General features: G+C 36.8%; 1 protein-coding gene across 4 annotated transcripts in view; it reads left to right on the top strand.

Annotated features, from left to right (window-relative positions):
- The window catches only part of rftn1b (raftlin, lipid raft linker 1b), a 132,846-nt gene that overhangs the window by 76,934 nt on the left and 37,307 nt on the right, over positions 1–18,605 (top strand). For all 4 annotated transcript variants that reach the window (XM_079894392.1, XM_079894394.1, XM_079894393.1 and 1 more), the window contains exon 6: positions 2,071–2,274. In XM_079894392.1, the coding sequence (XP_079750518.1) occupies positions 2,071–2,274 (204 nt within the window). The remainder of the gene's footprint in view (positions 1–2,070; positions 2,275–18,605) is intronic.

The raw sequence follows: 18,605 nt of genomic DNA, 5'->3' as shown, positions 1-18,605 counted from the left end.
AACAAAAGTGCATCCATATTTATCTTTTTTGGTCAATTTCCCATTAGTTCTGAAAATAGGGAGGTTTTAGGGGGGTAAGCCAAACACACAAACAAATTCATCTTGGACTATCGTAATCCATTAGGTCCACTCTCTTTCTCTTTGAGGCACAGCGTTTTGTTTCCCAGCCAAATGTAATCTCATTGAGGAGAACGGATGGTCAATTCTCCCAAGTGTGGGGCTGGTCTAGTGAGAAACGACGGTCCTAAATCCTCGTTCGAGATTGCCACTACATCAGCTAATTTCCCTAATTACTCACCTCCGCTAGACCAGGACACCAGCTAATTAGCCCATCTACAAGCTAATTAATTAAGTGCATGTGAAGGGCAACAGTGAAGGAACCCGCAGTTCACAAAGCAAGGAATCTCATAACCCTGACAAGAACCAGCTTGAGTCCGGGTTATGATGGTGGCGTTTTCGCACCAAGGTCCGAACCAAAGTTCACGGTTTGATACATTTTATACATTCGGTAAGTTTTGGTTTGGTTTCACATTGCAATTATGCGAGCGCACTAATGAACTTTGCATGACACACTTGCGTCCTGTCGTCATCATCAATAGCCACGTTTCCATTACCCTTCAAATTGCGCAAATTGAAATGGCGAATTGAAAATACGCCCAATGGAAACACGTCAATTTCGCGAAAACTCCCATTTATCGCAAAAAAGTTTCTGCGCTCGCATGAGGGGGTTTTTCAGGCAATTCGAAAAAGGAATATTTCGCAAAACTGCAATGGAAACAGAATACGTTCTAAAATATTTGCAAAACAATACAAAATGGAAAGTCTTCAGGCAGTGAGGATGATTTTGTTGTTCTCTCTCTTCTTAAAAAGAGGGAAATAAAGAGGAAAAATTGGGTCTATCCAATCCTGAGATTGCGTAGAGTTCGCTGCGGGATTATCCCGAGAGATTCAAAGTTTACTTCAGGATTTCAGTGGCTCAGTTTGATGCTTTGCTAGCTAAAAGAAGACCACCAATTTCCGTGAACCAACTGATCCTGGGCCGGGTTTCCCGATAACGATGTATCTTAGCTCTTAAGAGCGCTTTCTACGTGCAAGATTACGAACGCTCGCAGCAATTCCACGAGCGTTTCCCAAAAATGAACTTAACATGAACGCGCGAGAACGTGCTCTACGTGCTACTTAAGAGTCGCTGTCCATTCGTGAAGTTCTGAAACATAAACTTATATGGAATCGTATTCTGAACGTTTAACCTAATAATTGTCATCTGTTATGGATTAGCAATCAAGACAAGTCTATATAAAGCACCTACAGGTGGAGGCACTGACAAAATGGCTGAAAAAAAAAAAAACGTAAAAAAAAAAAAAGATTTGTTTTATTTATTTTTTGTTCATTCATTAAATTTTGATTAAAATTATTAAATTAAATTATTTCAATTTTTTTGTTTTGTTTTCTGACCTTTTTAATTATTTAATTTATACATTAATTTAACCAACAACAAAAAAGAGTAATAAATTGTACAATAAAGTACAATCAAAACCTTATATTATAATCACATTGCATTTGAATAAAGTTAAAGGTGTAATCTGCCGGTTGTCCTGCAGGTGTCCTCATAAATCTGTCTTCTTACGATGAACTTGAGGATGTACGATTACTCCAGAGCACTCGTAGATCTACGAAGATTTTCAAGTGCTACTTAAGCTACGATGCTTTTGGGAAACAGACCGTAATATTAAGATCAGTCGTACGATCGTTTTTACGATCAACTTAGGCTTACGATGCTTTTGGGAAACGCAGCCCTGAACAGTTCTGTATTTTGCCGTTCGCTTGTACGGTGGCTCTGAATTGTCAAAACACCTCTTAAAATGCTTGCTACGGATGCGGAAAACGCCGATCCGAAATGTTTTATGACGGATGAAAGTTTCGGAGGCTGTGTGTAGGCTAAACGTGATTGACACAACGTGAGGTCGTATTTATTTTTTAACGTGCAAGGACTCTTAGGACCTTTAGACTGGATGGCCATTCCCACTTTTCTCTGCCATTAAACGAATTCGATGTTTGACATGTCCACAGGTGCCGAGCTCTTCGGATTGTTTAACTACCCGGGTCGCCGTGAGGGTCAGTTTAAGTACTACACGGTTAAAGTGCCTCTACGAGTGCAACCACAGGGCGAGGGCATCTGCACGCTGGAGGCGAACTGGCTCGATCACATGACCCAACATTTCAACAACGGAGCTTCACTAGTGGACGGATACTTTCAGCTGGCCAGCGACAACGGTGAGTTAGCGTGATGCTACTGAAATTCATTTACATTTACTTTTGTTCGCACACACTAGATGCCATCAGTAAACCACGAGACCTTGATATACAACATGGTTCTGAAGATTTGATATTATATGTCATATCATACATACCCAGTTATTAATATCATATTGCAAAGTACTTCATGGACAAAATACTACATGGTGCAAGAGTTGGAAAAACAACATTGTATTACTATGTTTTGTAAAATGTAATTAAAAAGTGGGATAAATTATATGCATAAAAATGCAAAATTTACTATTTTCAAAATTGAATATATCGCTAAATACATAAGAACAGAAATAATAATAAAATGTATTAAAATAAAATTCTGAATATTAGATTTCTTGTTAAATGTAATGCATAACAAATATATATATAAGTTGAAAACACTCAATTTAATACATTCATTCCAAAATGGGAAACACAACAATAAAAAAATGACTAAATATACATTTTAAAAATTAAATAACTAAATAAAAATAAATCAGTTTAAAAAAAAGAAAAACAAACATTGTATTACTATTTTTCCCATTATGTATTTCTATGGTAATTTGGCGATTTTTAAAGTCCCCCTGTAGTCAATCATTTCATCCCTTAAAACTCATCTTTGATCACCAAAAACACAGAAAAATGTTTTAAAATAGCTTGAATGTAACTCGACACCCTTGCCTCATTTAGTATACGCGGTTCTATGAATATGCAAATGAGCCCCGCCTCCACTCACTCACTCAGCTCAGAGATCCACTGGTTGACGATCACACGTTGATCTGATTGGTTACAAGGTAGTTTGTGACGTCAGAAACACCAGCGATTTCAAAGCGTGTTTTTGAGACTGTCTTTGGTTCACTGCAGTTTTAAGGAGGAAATACTCAGCAATGCTGTCGACTTATGAACTTACACATGGTTTGACTTAAATGCCACAAAATTAAAAGCTTGATTTTTACCACAGGAGGTTAAAAACCTAATAAATGTATTAAAAGTGTCTTCTAATAAATGGATCAGTGATTCTAAAAAAAAAGTGATTAGTCTGATATTGTTCCTTATTTTATTCCGACTCATTAATTAATCATCCTATTAAAATACCTTGTGGGGTTTGAGCACTGAAAGCGTTTTCAACATGAGATCTTTAGTGTGGATCTTATTGCACTGTGGGAAATGCACTGGTGGTTTGAGTTCTGCTTCGCTTCTTTAATGGCTAGCCGAACATAAGCTGTTTTGTGGCTGGGTTATAACATCGGGGACACGGGGAAAGGAGGGTATTTGTCATCGTTTAGGGCTTTCTGGATCTTGAAGTGGTGACGATGTGGCAAGAGAACGTGTGCAGCGGTAGCAATGACGCAAAACCCAAGCCTCTTATTAGTTAATTAACTTCTTTTAATGACTCCCTCGTCCACTCAGAAAACCCCTGCCAAGTGCAAATCCACCGAGGGAAATCCTGAAGTAATCACTAAGCAAAGACAGGAATTAATTCGATTTTTATACTCGCTGAGGAGAATAAACGTAGTGTTCGCCCGTGCAAAACCTAAGCTGCGTTCACACTGCCAGCAACTTCACTCAAAAAATGAATTTTTGCCTCTTGTTAAATTTAATTAATTAAAATAAGCAAAAGTAACACAATTGTTTAATATTTTTGTCACAACTTAATTTAATTGTGTTCAATCAACCTAATATATTTAAAGCTGAAGTTTACTTACTTAATTTGTGTGAAAACTACATGAATAATTTTTGTTGACAACTAACTGGGCAGTGGATCTGTAGCTCCCAGCATGCTTTGCAAGGAACTGCATTAGGAGGGTAAATTTAGGGATTGAAGTGTTATTTTATGTGTTTTTCTGTAAATGGAAAGTTGTTAGTTAATGTTGTTAGTTAATGTTAGTTAATGTTGTTTAATATTCAGTTATGTTAGAAACTTAGAGGACTTTCTGTAATGTTTTTGAATTTTGTGGTTACCATTATGCAGAAGAGTGGCGACTGTGTTTAGTTTAGGGCTGTGGGCACTCAGTATACTTACTATACATGCATTAAACCTCTTTCGCAGACCTGCACAAGTAATATTCAATATTACGCTGTAAAAAGTGGTTTAAATTAAACTGGGCTGCGTTCTCCGAAACTACCTTAACGCTACGTCGTTCTTAAGTTGTACCTTAAGAAGTACCTTATCGTTAATACGTGGTTTCCGAATCCTTCTTAGTTAAGTATACCTTCTGTAAGTCATACGTTCGTAAGGTTGGTCTGGAGCGCTCTTAGCTATACCTTATCGCTGCTGACGGTTCATACCGCTAGTGGCCACCACTACGCAAAAAGCTTTTTTACATCGCAGTTTAATTACACATAGACAATTTTATATGAACATTTAATATAAAATCTGATTTAGTATTAAAATTACATTTTTACTTTACTTTAAAATTTTACACATAAAATACTTAAGTTGTTATAGCCTACACCCAGTGTATGGAAGTGTTTTCATTAATAAAGTTTCCATACACTAATGGTTGTTAGCTTTTTTAATTACTATCCTAAGGCACATCAGCTGGCGAACCATTTGACAGAAAAGGCTTAGGAGTCTATATAAAGAAAGATGAGTTTACACAAACTGTATAGCTATGGCAGCGAGACAGCGAGTACTTGTTTTAAATCAAAGACGGCGCCGTCCGCGGAGCCAGTTAGTGTATGTCAACTACATGGCTGGTGGATAATCAGCATACGTTGTGGAGAACATTAACACACTTATGGCCGTAAGGGTTTGGGATTGCACACTTGCTAAATTATAAACACATACTCATATTTATTTCTGCATGTACATATTTCAATGAGCCCCGATAAATGCAGTTTGTACTATTTCTAAAACGCTTCTTTATAAAGAACATTGTTTTCTCAATACTTTACGCTGTGAAGGAAAGAGCGCACAATCGATCATCGAGGCATCGATATCAACCTATTCAGCACCTCCACCATGGACAGCGCCTGCTAAGGTCGAACTTAAGAAGGTTTACCTTAAGCAACATCCTAAGGTATAGTTCGGAGAACACACGTAGGAAAGGTATACCTGTAGTTAAGGTGTACCTTTAGAGCAGGAATGGGCAACTTCGGTCCTGGAGGGCCACTGTCCTACAGAGTTTAGCTTCAACCCTAATCAAACACACCTGAACAAGCGAATCAAGGTCCTCAGGATTAGTAGAAAATTACAGGCAGGTGATTTTTTCAGGGTTGGAGCTAAACTCTGTAGGAAAGTGGCCCTCCAGGACCGAAGTTGCCCATCCCTGCTTTAGTGTCTTCGTAGCGCGCTAAGAGACAACGTTATCGGAGAACGCAGCCCTGAACACTAGTAGCTTCTATCATTGGAAATAACTGTAGAGTCAAATTAGCTAAAATTATAATGTTGGCTATTTTAGGCAGGGCACAAATTAAATGTAGTCAACCTGACCAAACTTTATCTAGCAGGAATGACTAAATGAATTCGTACAACAAGATTACAACAAATCATTTCAAACCAATTAGATTTTGTTGGAAAAATGTAATTCACTTTCGTGGAAAAGTTTTCTTTACTTTAATCAAGTTCGTTCAACAGCTTTTTTTTTCTAAAGTGCATGTTGCGATCCGTTTTCTTGCATTTTGGAGGGAAAAAAGCCTAAACATGGAATCAGAACATAAACCGCCTAATATTCGTGATGAACGAATGCTCTTTGCCATCGTGGCTGTTTATCTGAGGTGAACGCATGGGCACTAGTGTACGAAACCCTTCAGGCTCGGAGTGAGACATGCCAATGATTATAGGAAAGTTGCTGACCACTAAAATAACTTAATTTGGCCAATTACACCTATTTAGATCAAGGAAAGGGAGGCACACATTTTTAAGAGCAAACATGTTTGATTAGCTGATTAAAATTAGCTGACATGTTTGATTAGCATGACAAAATTAGCCGATTAAATGATAAGCTATTTCCTCATAAAAGTGCTTTATTCAGCCTCTTCTCAATCGACATCTGTTCAAAACAAATGGTTAGTACGCTTTCTTTCTGCTAAGTTTGCAGGCTTGCCTTCGAGTGGCTTTGATTGAGATTTATGGGATCATGTCGCTTTGTGTCGCTGACTGAGTTCAATGCAAATCTGTGAGATTCATTCAATGCAAATCTATTGCTGTTTTATGTCTTACCAGGCAAAAATCACACGTCCAATAGCTTAGAAAACTAAAAGTACATCTCGATTTAACAAACCAGGTGATATGAGGGATCATTCATGTCCGTAAGTTAAGAAATGGCGTCTAATACTTAGTAAATTAACTGTGAGCAATAGTTATTACTTATGCTTGACTTAGCAAAGACCACTAATAAACCGATTAAAAAATGTAATGCATAACGAACTAAAATATATTTAAATGTGGAATACACTTAATGAATGAATAAAATAAAAAATGGTATGTATAAAAATAGCAAAATTTTAAAAATTACTGAAATAAAATAAAATGCATTCAGAAGTGGAATACATAATATTTAAATGTGGAATACACTTAAAATAAATAAAATTGCATGTATAAAAATTACTAGTTAAGGTTCATTAGTTAACATTAGTTAATGGATTAACTAACATGAACTAATAATGAGCAATACGTTTGTTACAGTATTTGTTAATCTTTATTAATGTTAAATAATAAAAATGTTCATGTTAGTTCACAGTGCATTAACTAATGTTAACAAATACAACATTTGATTTAATAACATATTAGTAAATTATGAAATTAATATGAACTAAGTTTAATAAATGCTAAAGAAGTGTTAACTAAGGTAGGTAACTAATACACCTTATTGTAAGATTCAAAATTGGAATACATAAAAATGTAATGCATAACGAACTAAAATATATTTGAATGTGGAATACACTTAATGAATAAAAAAATAAAAAAAATGTATAAAAATACCTAAATTTAAATAAAATAAAATAAAATGCATTCAGAAGTGGAATGCATAAGCTTATTAAGCGTCACTAAATATTTAAATGTGGAATACAATTAAAATAAATAAAATTGCATGTATAAAAATTATAGGTAACACTTTACAATAAGGTTCATTAGTTAACATTAGTTATTGTATTAACTAACATGAACTAACAATGAGCAATACATTTGTTACAGTATTTGTTAATCTTTATTAATGTTAATTAATAAAAAATACAGCTGTTCATTCATTGTTAGTTCACAGTGCATTAACTACTGTTAACAAATACAACCTTTGATTTTAATAAAGTATTAGTAAATTATGAAATGAATATGAACTAAGATTAATAAATGCTAAAGAAGTGTTAACTAAGGTAGTTAACTAATGCACCATAACATTCAAAGTTGGAATACATAACCTTATTAAGCATCACTTAATCAAAATGTAAAGAACACCACAATATGTTTCATGACTCGAGACAAATGATGGTGTCCATGTCAACGACACGTGCGACGGAAAACAACAGTAGTGTTAAAGCGGGAGGACGGCAGAGCCCTGTGGAGTCCGGGAACAATGTGATATATCAAAGCCCCGCCAGCATGTAGACTGTTCATAAGTGTCTGATTACATGAAAGGCTGGAGACGCATTCATTATCAGGCCTGTGAGAAGCACATGGGCCAGATCTCGCCAAATTTAGCTTCTCTTTTGAGTCTGGCCTGTGAATGCGTAATGAGAACTCCATGGTGATGCGCTCCCACAGTGTCGTCTTCTCGCTGTAAACATCAACACGTCCGTAATGTGAGAGGAAGATGCACACGCATACGACACAACACGATCCGAGAGCCGGTTCTCTGGGCGAATCTCGGGAAAACATGTCAAGGTCACGTTTCACCTCAAAAGCAACAGGAAATATTAATGATAAAAAAAAACGAACAAATTCTGCTTGGAAATCTCTAAGGTGTTTTCGCAAGTTACTGACTGCCTTAAAGGGTTCAAAGCAAAGGGAGAGATTTGCTTTTAAAGAAATCGTGTTTTAAGGACTACAACAAACGGCTGGTAGAGACTACACCACATTCCTCCTGGGTTAGTGACATCACAAACCCTAAAATTTGCATAAACCCCGCCCCCTGAACACGATTTATAGATTATCAAGACAGTATATGCTAATCAATGACTAGAAGATAACTACACATCAGCTTCATAAATTCATCAACTAACCATTCAGAAATGTCCTGTTGCTTCTACATGTTTCACTTCTTCTTGAGTCTCTCCATCATTGTCTGACTCCGGTTTGAACATAAAAGGCTAAAAGTTTTTGAAATGTTCAGCGCATGTGTGTGCGAGGTAAAAGGACACAAGCTCTTGAAGCTCCGCCCCCTGTGCCGGGAGCAGCAGCTCATTTGCATTTAAAGGGACACACACAAAACAGTGCATTTTTGCTCACCCTCAAAAAGTGACAATTTTAACATGCGATATAAAAATATCTGTGGGGTATTTTGAGCTAAAACTTCACACACACACTCTGGGGACATCAGAGACTTATTTTAGAGACTTACTTACTTAGTAGAAATGATCAATACTTCTCTTTTAACTGGTGTGGTTCCTAACTTTTTTAAACATGCTATTGTTGAACCTGTTCTTAAAAAGCCCAGTTTAGACCCATCGCAACCCATGAATTATAGGCCTATATCTAAACTCCCTTTTATGGCCAAGATTTTAGAGAAAGTGGTAGCAGAGCAGCCTACTACTTTCTTAGAGATAAATGATATTTTTGACAAATATCAGTCAGGTTTCCGTAAAAAATCATTCTACGGAAACTGCACTAATTAAAGTTTCGAGTGATATTTTATCGCTCGTTATAACGTTTCAAGCTGTGGCACCTGAACGCATTGCCTCCTTCCATACGCTGCTTGGATTCAGTGGAAAATTTTAAAACACAGTTGAAAACTCTTCTATTTAAAGAGGCTTTTAGCTGGACTGTAGGGTGGTTAGGCCGGTCTTATGTGTATTTTTGTTTATTTCTGTTTTATTTTTTGCTTTTGTTATTCATTTTTGATTATGTATTGTAATGTATTTATAAATGTTGTGTATTCCTCCTTTTGTTGTGAAACACTTTGTGATTTTTATCTGTGAAATGTGCTATACAAATACATTTTACTTACTTATTTTACATCTTGTGAAAATGGCATTACACCACCCCTTCAAAAAGTGCTTGAGTAATAATAATGCCTGCCTTCACATCATTTTTGCACTAATCATAGTTTGCATTAAAAATAATGAAGCTCATTTTAAGACCATTAAGATCTTTTTGGGTAACACTTTACAATTTGTTAACATTAGTTTAATACATTAGTTAACATGAACTAACAATGAACAATTCTTCTGCAGATTTTATTCATCTCAGATAATGTCAATCTCAGCATTTACTAATAGCTTTTTTTAAATCAAAAGTTTTATCTGATGTGTTAACTAAAATTTATATTTTTATTAACTATTATTAACAAAGTCTAAAAAATATATTTATCATAGTCAGTTCATGTTAACTAATGCATATTAGTTAATTATTATAACTATAAATAGAGAGACGTTTTAATATATTATTAAAATGTTACAATTTTTTGCATTGTGGCATTATAGTGTCATCGTTGCATTTTAATGTATTTCATATTTGTCAGGGTTTCCCATACATTCATTAATTTGTGGCGGCCCGCCACAATATCAACGCTGACCGCCACGGATTGATTCAGATTTTTTTTAACTATTTAATGTCATGGTCAGATACACTTTTCCCAGCGTGACGGTTCTGTTGCGGTTACCGCTTGTGTCCATTCTCAAAACGTATAGTGATAATCCGCGGGTCGGGCGGGCCAAGTAATAAAAACATTCCATTCCAATTAATCGAGGGTGGATGACAGATAAATCATTATAATGTGTTGAGTTTAATAAAGACACGGAACTCGCATCACGGTAAAACGCAATGAACGTCCGTGACTCTTTTACTTTCGTTTTCAACAACGTAATTCTCTTCAGGGAAAACAAATCAAGGAAAACATATCAGGGCTCGACAATAACGCTTGTCCGGGACCATATACTGTGTCCGGGACACGTGTGTGTTTTTTTTGTTTTTTTGAAGGGAAAAGTGAGAGAGAATTGCAGCCAATCCGGACAAATGCCCTGATTAAAACCATTTTTAATATAAAATAAAAAATAACTAGGGAATCACCGAAACCGTGAGGATGATTCTGTTTTATTTAATTTAATGTAAGTGGCGATTGATAGCCTATATAGTTGATAATGATATAGTCCTACCTAATGTACTGACGGTAACAAAGTTGCGCTGTTGAGGCTCACGCAGTTATTTATAACATATTATAGTTAAGAAACGCGACACACGACCAGAGAGCTGTTTTCCTGAATGCCATCAAGATTGAAACAGAGACTGATTTCATAACAGTTCAATAAACAAATAGTTAAAATTAAGTCACTTACATTTTAGACGCAATGACTGTTTTTGTTCTGTTTCAGCAGCGAAAATAGTTCCAAACAAAGATCACCGCAGAACCATATAACGCATCTCACAGCAACACTTGTTGCATTACTGAATGATTCAGCGTTATGAACGAATCGGTTGAGTCAAAGATTCAATTAACTATTCATAAACTGCTTCATTCTGAATAAATCAGCCGATTGAACGAATCGTTTGAATGAATGACTCAATGACTCGCTCATTAAGACGGTCGCCTGCCGCCTCCTACTGGCGGTTTAGTTTCATAAAGTATCATTCTTTTCAACATTCCTTATTTGTATATTCAAAAGTATTTAAAATAATCTCATTTAATACAGTTATAATTTTTCAATGTAAATTATTTAATTTGATTGGTAACAGCCTAGTGTCTTATTATTTAATTGAATATATTGATCAAATTTAAGACTTTGAAATGAAAGATGGAGCATACATTTAGGGGAAAAAAAATGCCTTTTATAAAGGTACAAAAAATTATTCCCGAGTGTTTTCAAACAGTGATGTAATGAAACATTGACAATTTAAGTTTGAAGGGAGTAAAGTCTCTGTTTAGGCTATTAAGGAAATGTAATTTTGGCAAAAGAAGAACTTTTATTTGAAATAAATGTTCTTTTTTTAATTAGCCAACTTCAATGTGATATGTTACCATGTTATCATGCTTAACACTGAGAATCTGAATAATTGTAATGTGATGATCAGATGCAGATATATAAATCAAAGAATATGGGCGGTTTGCGGGTGGATTATTTATTTTTAACAGTGGATTCGGGTGACTCAAAGTGCATCAGATTAATGAATTGATCTTTAAAATGTACAAAATTTTCTTCCGGGGGGGCATGCCCCCGGACCCCCCTAGAGGTACCGGGCTCCACCCTCAAAAATGATGTGGGAAACACATTAGGCTATATGATGATCTATGAAAAAAAAAAATTTAATTACCTTATTACTAAAATACATTATTAGGATTTTACCACCTCCCCCTCATTTTGAGCCAGGAAAAACCCTGTATGTATATATATATATATATATATATATATATATATATATATATATATATATATATATATATATACACAATATATTTAACTTAATCACCCCCCCCCCCAACCCCACCCTCAAACACCACACCACCGCAAATAGAATCTAATTCTGTGGGAAACACTGTTTGTATATTATTTTAGGGGCATTTTTGGATAGATTAAAGCTAAAATGAATTAACGAAAGCAATCACAAAACAAATTTAATAAAACTTAAAGCTAATTCAAAATACCAATAAATATTATAATAGTATGTAAATATTAAATAAAATAAAAACAGTTTGCATTTAATTTCTTTGCATTATGTTAATGAGATTTTGTGGGGAACTGTCATGAACATTTAAATGCTGACTGATCCTGAAATAGGATCATGTTGTCAAAGATTTCACATTTCTTTCTATTGGTTTTGTTGGTGAAATATGACCTGGACATGTTCTTGACAGAGTCTGTAAGATTAGTCCTCCTATTTGATAGAAGATCAAAAAGATAGTCTTAAGAGATCAGCAGTGGCACGGCCTCGACCTCCATCTTCAGAAACTGTCCTCGGGTGGTTCGGATATGAGTTTATCCACCGGTCCAGGGGTGGATGGGGGTTTTGTGCCGGCTTAACGTCTCCTGATGGATTCTGCTCTTTGTCGATGCTGTTGGTGTGGCGTTCTGCTCCACTGATTTACTTGTGCACCCGTCTAGCTTTGCTTCAGTGACATTGAAGTTGTCCAGGAGAATGTCCTTTATAAAGAAGCTTTCCTTTAGCCTCTCGCGCCCTTAGAGACGGGTTTCCATGGTGAGGAAAAGTGGGAGGCAGGAGTCGAGGTTTAAAGGGATAGTTCACCCAAAAAAAGAAAATTAGCCCATGGTTTACTCACCCTGAAGCCATTCTAGGTGTATAGCGCTGCACGATATTGAAGAGAAATGCGATAACTCATTAAATAATGCGATATTCAATAATGCTTAAAGTGTGTAAAATAAACTTAAATTATCTTTAAAATATATTTTAAATTATATAACCTACACGTGTTTCACATTCTTTTTGTGACAAGAAAACATCCCTAAACTTCTGACAGTGAACATCAGTGTTTTACTGTATATACGAAGTGTTATTTTAACATCAGTGTGAACCTCGGGGTTCAGGTTATCCTACATTAGGGTTATTTAACAACACAAACTGAATAATCAAATGTAAAAATAAAACACTGCTTAGTTTTCACTGTATGAATTAAATATATACTGATTCTTATTAAAGCTACAAAAGTTATTCAGCCGAGAGCAGCGAGTGATTTTCTCTGTCTTTTGTTCATGATCGCAGTTATTCGCGATCGCGATATATGCATTTGCGATATTTCAATAATTTCGATATATTGTGCAGCCCTGGTGTATTTGACATTTTTCTTTCAGACGAATACAATCAGAGTTATATTAAAAAATGTCCTGGCTCTTCCCAGCTTTATAATGGCAGTGAATGGCTGTATGTCTTTGGAAGTCCATCAAAGTGCATCTATTCATGATTAAAGTGCTCGACACGGCTCTCCGGGGGTTAATAAAGGCCTTCTGAAGTGAAGCGATGCGTGTTTCTCTTTTGGCGTAAATCGATGCGTACGGCCGTCTGCCGGAAGCTTGTTATTTTAGTCGATAAAGTTTTAAATATGGATATTTTTCTTACACGAACGCATCGCTTTACGTCAGAAGGCCATTCATTGCCATTATAAAGCTTGGAAGAGCCAGGACATTTTTTTATATAACTCCGATTGTATTCGTCTGAAAGAAAAATGTCATATGAGACCCTGGATCATAAAATGAGTCGCACGGGTATATCTGTGGCAATAGCCAACAATACATTATATGGGTCAAAATTATTGATTTTTATTTTATGGCAAAAATCATTAGGATATTAAGTAAAGATCATGTTCCATGAGGATATTTTGTAAATTTCCTACCATAAATATATAAAACATTTATGTCTGTGAGTGAATGCAGCACAATCGCCAACATAAATGAACAACTTTAAAGGAGATTTTCTCAATGTTTCGATTTTTTTGCACCCTCAGATTCCAGATTTACAATAGTTGTGTTTCAACCAAATATTGTCCTATCATAACAAACCACATCAATTGAAAGCTTATTTATTCATCTTTCAGATGATCAATAAATCTCAATTTCAAAAAATTTACCCATGTGACTAAATCATAGTAAATCATGGGCTAATTTTCATTTTTGGGTGAACGGTCCCTTTAATGCGATGGGTGTGGCGTTGGGTGGCACCCATCAGACCAGCACTGAGTTTGCAGATCTTAATGCTCTCGGCTCAACGAAACCACTGCAATTAAAGATTCATACGCTCCACAGGAGAGCAACACGGTGGGCCACAGGCTCATCACACTTCCAGGTTTAGCTCCCGCTGAATAGACCCCAACGATGTTGAGTAAAAGGTTTCTTTTGTCTGACTTTTGCACCGGGGCGAGTTTCCCCCTCCTCAGAGAAGAATACGCACCCGCAGCTGTCACACATTCACGCGCTTGACTATTCATGCTGTTCTGCCTATATTCAGATACCACGAAGGCACGGAAATTCAGCGTATGAATTTCCAATAAGGTATTATCTTGCTGTGAAAGGGATTTTGGAGATACCTCCAATGTCATTTTCCTGATGCACAAAAGGACCGGAGAATGAATGGCACCATTTTGAACAGGTCCGTGAGTGAGAGAGAGAATGACAGACACACAGAATTGAAGAGCATAATTTTTTTGGACTGTTAAAGTCAACGTGAAATCAAAATTGATCCTTTTTATTTGCCTAATACACGTACCTGGTCTTATAGGGCGCATTCACACTGCAGCGGAATACGAATGTCACTCCTCTTCTGAGAGCTCAATCTCTGTCTGAACAACAAGGGAATAGACAATGCTTTTTGGGATGGATGGATGGACAGAACAGTAGAATGATAGATGGACGGACGGACGGATGGACGGAAAACAGATGACTTGACGGGACGGTAGAATGACAGACAGATAGACGCATACAGTAGATAGATAGATAGATAGATAGAACACAGATGACTAGACGGAACGATAGAATGATAGACAGATAGACGGATAGATAGATAGGTAGATAGATAGATAGATAGACAGACAGACAGATAGAAGGATAGATAGATAGATAGATAGATAGATAGATAGATAGATAGATAGATGGATAGATAGAAAGATGGATAGATAGAAAGATGGATAGATAGAAAGATGGATAGAGCACAGAATGATGACTAAACAGAACGATAGAATGACAGACAGACGGATAGATAGATAGATAGATAGATAGATAGATAGATAGATAGATAGATAGATAGACTAGACAGAATGATAGATAGATAGATAGATAGATAGATAGATAGATAGATAGATAGATAGATAGATAGATAGATAGATAGATAGATAGGATGACAGATAGATAGATAGATAGATAGACAGACAGACAGATGATAGATAGATAGACTAGACAATGATAGATAGATAGATAGATAGATAGATAGATAGATAGATAGATAGATAGATAGAATGATAGAATGACAGATAGATAGATAGATAGATAGATAGATAGATAGATAGATAGATAGACAGACAGACAGACAGACAGACAGATAGATAGATAGATAGATAGATAGATAGATAGATAGATAGATAGATAGATAGATAGATAGATAGATAGATAGATAGATAGATAGACAGACAGACAGACAGACAGACAGACAGACAGACAGACAGACAGACAGACAGATAGATAGATAGATAGATAGATAGATAGATAGATAGATAGATAGATAGATAGATAGATAGATAGATAGATAGATAGATAGATAGATAGATAGATAGACAGACAGACAGACAGACAGACAGACAGATAGATAGATAGATATAGATAGACAGACAGATAGATAGATAGATAGGATGACAGATAGATAGATAGATAGATAGATAGATAGATAGATAGATAGATAGATAGATAGATAGATAGATAGATGGATAGACAGATAGATAGACAGACAGACAGACAGACAGACAGACAGACAGATAGACAGATAGATAGATAGATAGATAGATAGATAGATAGATAGATAGATAGATAGATAGATAGATAGATAGACAGATAGATGGATAGACAGAATGATTATTTTAGAATGACAGTTTGAACTCATATTTCTCTCAGGTTAATGTAAGACATGGACAGACACTAGACAGTATTATGGATTCGATCTGTGTAAGTGCAAGAGTGTGTAATAGGACATTCGGATATACAGGAGCGCAGGAGTGGAATAAGTTTCCATTGGACATTAAGGTTTTAATGGATAATGTTGGTTTTAGTATAAGAGTGGAGAGATTGTTTATTAGATAGGATGGTTAATATATATATATATATGTGTGTGTGTTGATTTATTTATTTTCATGAAAATGTCTCGTTAAAAGGACCACAATGGAAATAAGTTAATGCAACTTTCTTGTGTTATCCTTGACAAAGCTACTGTATTGCTTCTTTTTATGTCAAATAAACTCAACTCAACTCAACTCACTGATGGATGGATGGATGGATGGATGGATGGATGGATGGATAGATGGATGGATGGATAGATGGATGGATGGATGGATGGATGGATGGATGGATGGATGGATGGATGGATGGATGGATGGATGGATGGATGGATAGGACACAGATCACTAGACAGAATGACAGACAGACTTTAGGCCTTGAAATCAAACACTTCACCTTTAGCAAAAATGCTTTCACATCATGTCTGCAAAGTAAGCTTTACTGCAGTTCATCTGCTGAAGTGATTGACATTCACACGTTCACATCCTCCAACTTCACCCTGCATCGGCCGGATTCTGCCCCGCGTCGTAAAATATACATAAGCTGTCTTGAGCATTAGCAACTCTCTGGCACACATACCTAAACCTAAACGCTATCAGTCAGTCACGGCGACCTGGCCAGACTGAACTCCACATATCCCAGCAGTCTCTCTCCATCAAACACACAATCGCTCGCCCGTCAATCTCCATGAACGGCCCTTATTGAGCCGACATTCAAGAGCACTCTGTCGGACTCGCTCACCTGAGACATCGCCGTCCGTTCAGACGAGCTCAACAAACAAACGGCGTGACTCCAATCTTCACCAGATGAACTGGATAATATTCTGATGGTTCAATCCAATCTGACCTCTGACCTGTAATGCTGCCTGAATCATAATCACACACTGTTCGCTCGTTGGCCAGAGGAGAACTAAGCGACTGGGTCCGGGTTCTCCCAAGGTTTTTTATTTCCATTCTGTCACTGATGGAGTTTTGGTTCCTCGACACTGTCGCCTTTTTTCGTCTTTTGGCTTGATATAATAATTTGATATAATGACTATTGCATTTATAATTACCATTGCAAGACTTGTAAAATTTAATTTGTCTCATGGCTAAATTAACCCGATCTCAGTGTTTTTGCCATCTTTAAAGGGAGTAACTTTCTAATCTTCAAATACAATATGTAAATTCTTTATGAATCTACAGTACCCAGATTACCTAATATACACTAATCATAAGGCAGATCATGCTGTGTGGAATACTATATCCCACAATGCAATGTTCTACCTAAATAATTATTCAATCAGACTTTTATTACACACACAAACCCACTCTTTTTGTATTTTTATTCTAATAATGATAACTGCAGTAATAAGGTTTGACGACATTATAACACTACCGTTTCAAACTTTTACTGTTGCATAATGTGCAATGTTTCACATACGTGAGTTGCTTAATTATTACATGAATAATATCCAAAATCCAGCATATTTGCTTTTGATTTCAGGATGAAATAATGAGAATTGTCCATTTAACTCGCCTTTTTCGCGTTTGGCTTGCTTAGTTGGGGACATTTAATTTAATATTCAACAATAATATTGATCTGCCTGCATTGACACCATTATATGAGAACTGAACTGAGCTGGACGATGACATCACGATTAACTAAATTAATAACTTTTTTACAACACAAATGAACCATCACTGACCTTACTCAAGCTGGACTGAGACACCGTGTCCAAACCAGACACAATGCGCTAAGATTCCAGCGACAAATAATTTGTCTGTCCACACTAGACGCGACTGCGAGATGCGTAAAAATGAATCAAAACCCGCAGCCAATCAGAACAGCGTGTGGGTGGAGTCAGCCAATCAGAAAAGCGTGTGAGCGGAGTCAGCCAATCAGGACAGCATGTGGGCGGAGTCAGCCAATCAGAACAGCATGTGGGCGGAGTCAGCCAATCAGAACAGCGTGTGGGCAGAGTTAGCCAATCAGAACAGTGTGTGGGCGGAGTCAGCCAATCAGAACAGTGTGTGGGCGGAGTCAGCCAATCAGAACAGCGTGTGGGTGGAGTCAGCCAATCAGAACAGCGTATGGGCGGAGTCAGCCAATCAGAACAGCATGTGGGCGGAGTCAGCCAATCAGAACAGCGTGTGGGCAGAGTCAGCCAATCAGAACAGCGTGTGGGCGGAGTCAGCCAATCAGAACAGCGTGTGGGTGGAGTCAGCCAATCAGAACAGCGTATGGGCGGAGTCAGCCAATCAGAACAGCATGTGGGCGGAGTCAGCCAATCAGAACAGCGTGTGGGCAGAGTCAGCCAATCAGAACAGTGTGTGGGCGGAGTCAGCCAATCAGAACAGCGTGTGGGCGGAGTCTCGCGGCGAGTGCACGGCACCAGAGAGTAATCCTGACGGCACTCGCAAGAAAATGGATAAGTAGCTACATAATCAAATTCACAAATATTACACCATTTAAAC

This window comes from Squalius cephalus, assembly GCF_949319135.1.
Source record: "Squalius cephalus genome assembly, chromosome: 15".
Lineage (NCBI taxonomy): Eukaryota > Metazoa > Chordata > Actinopteri > Cypriniformes > Leuciscidae > Squalius > Squalius cephalus.
The sequence above is the reverse complement of the archived record's forward strand: the minus strand, read 5'-3'. Positions and strand labels throughout refer to the sequence as shown.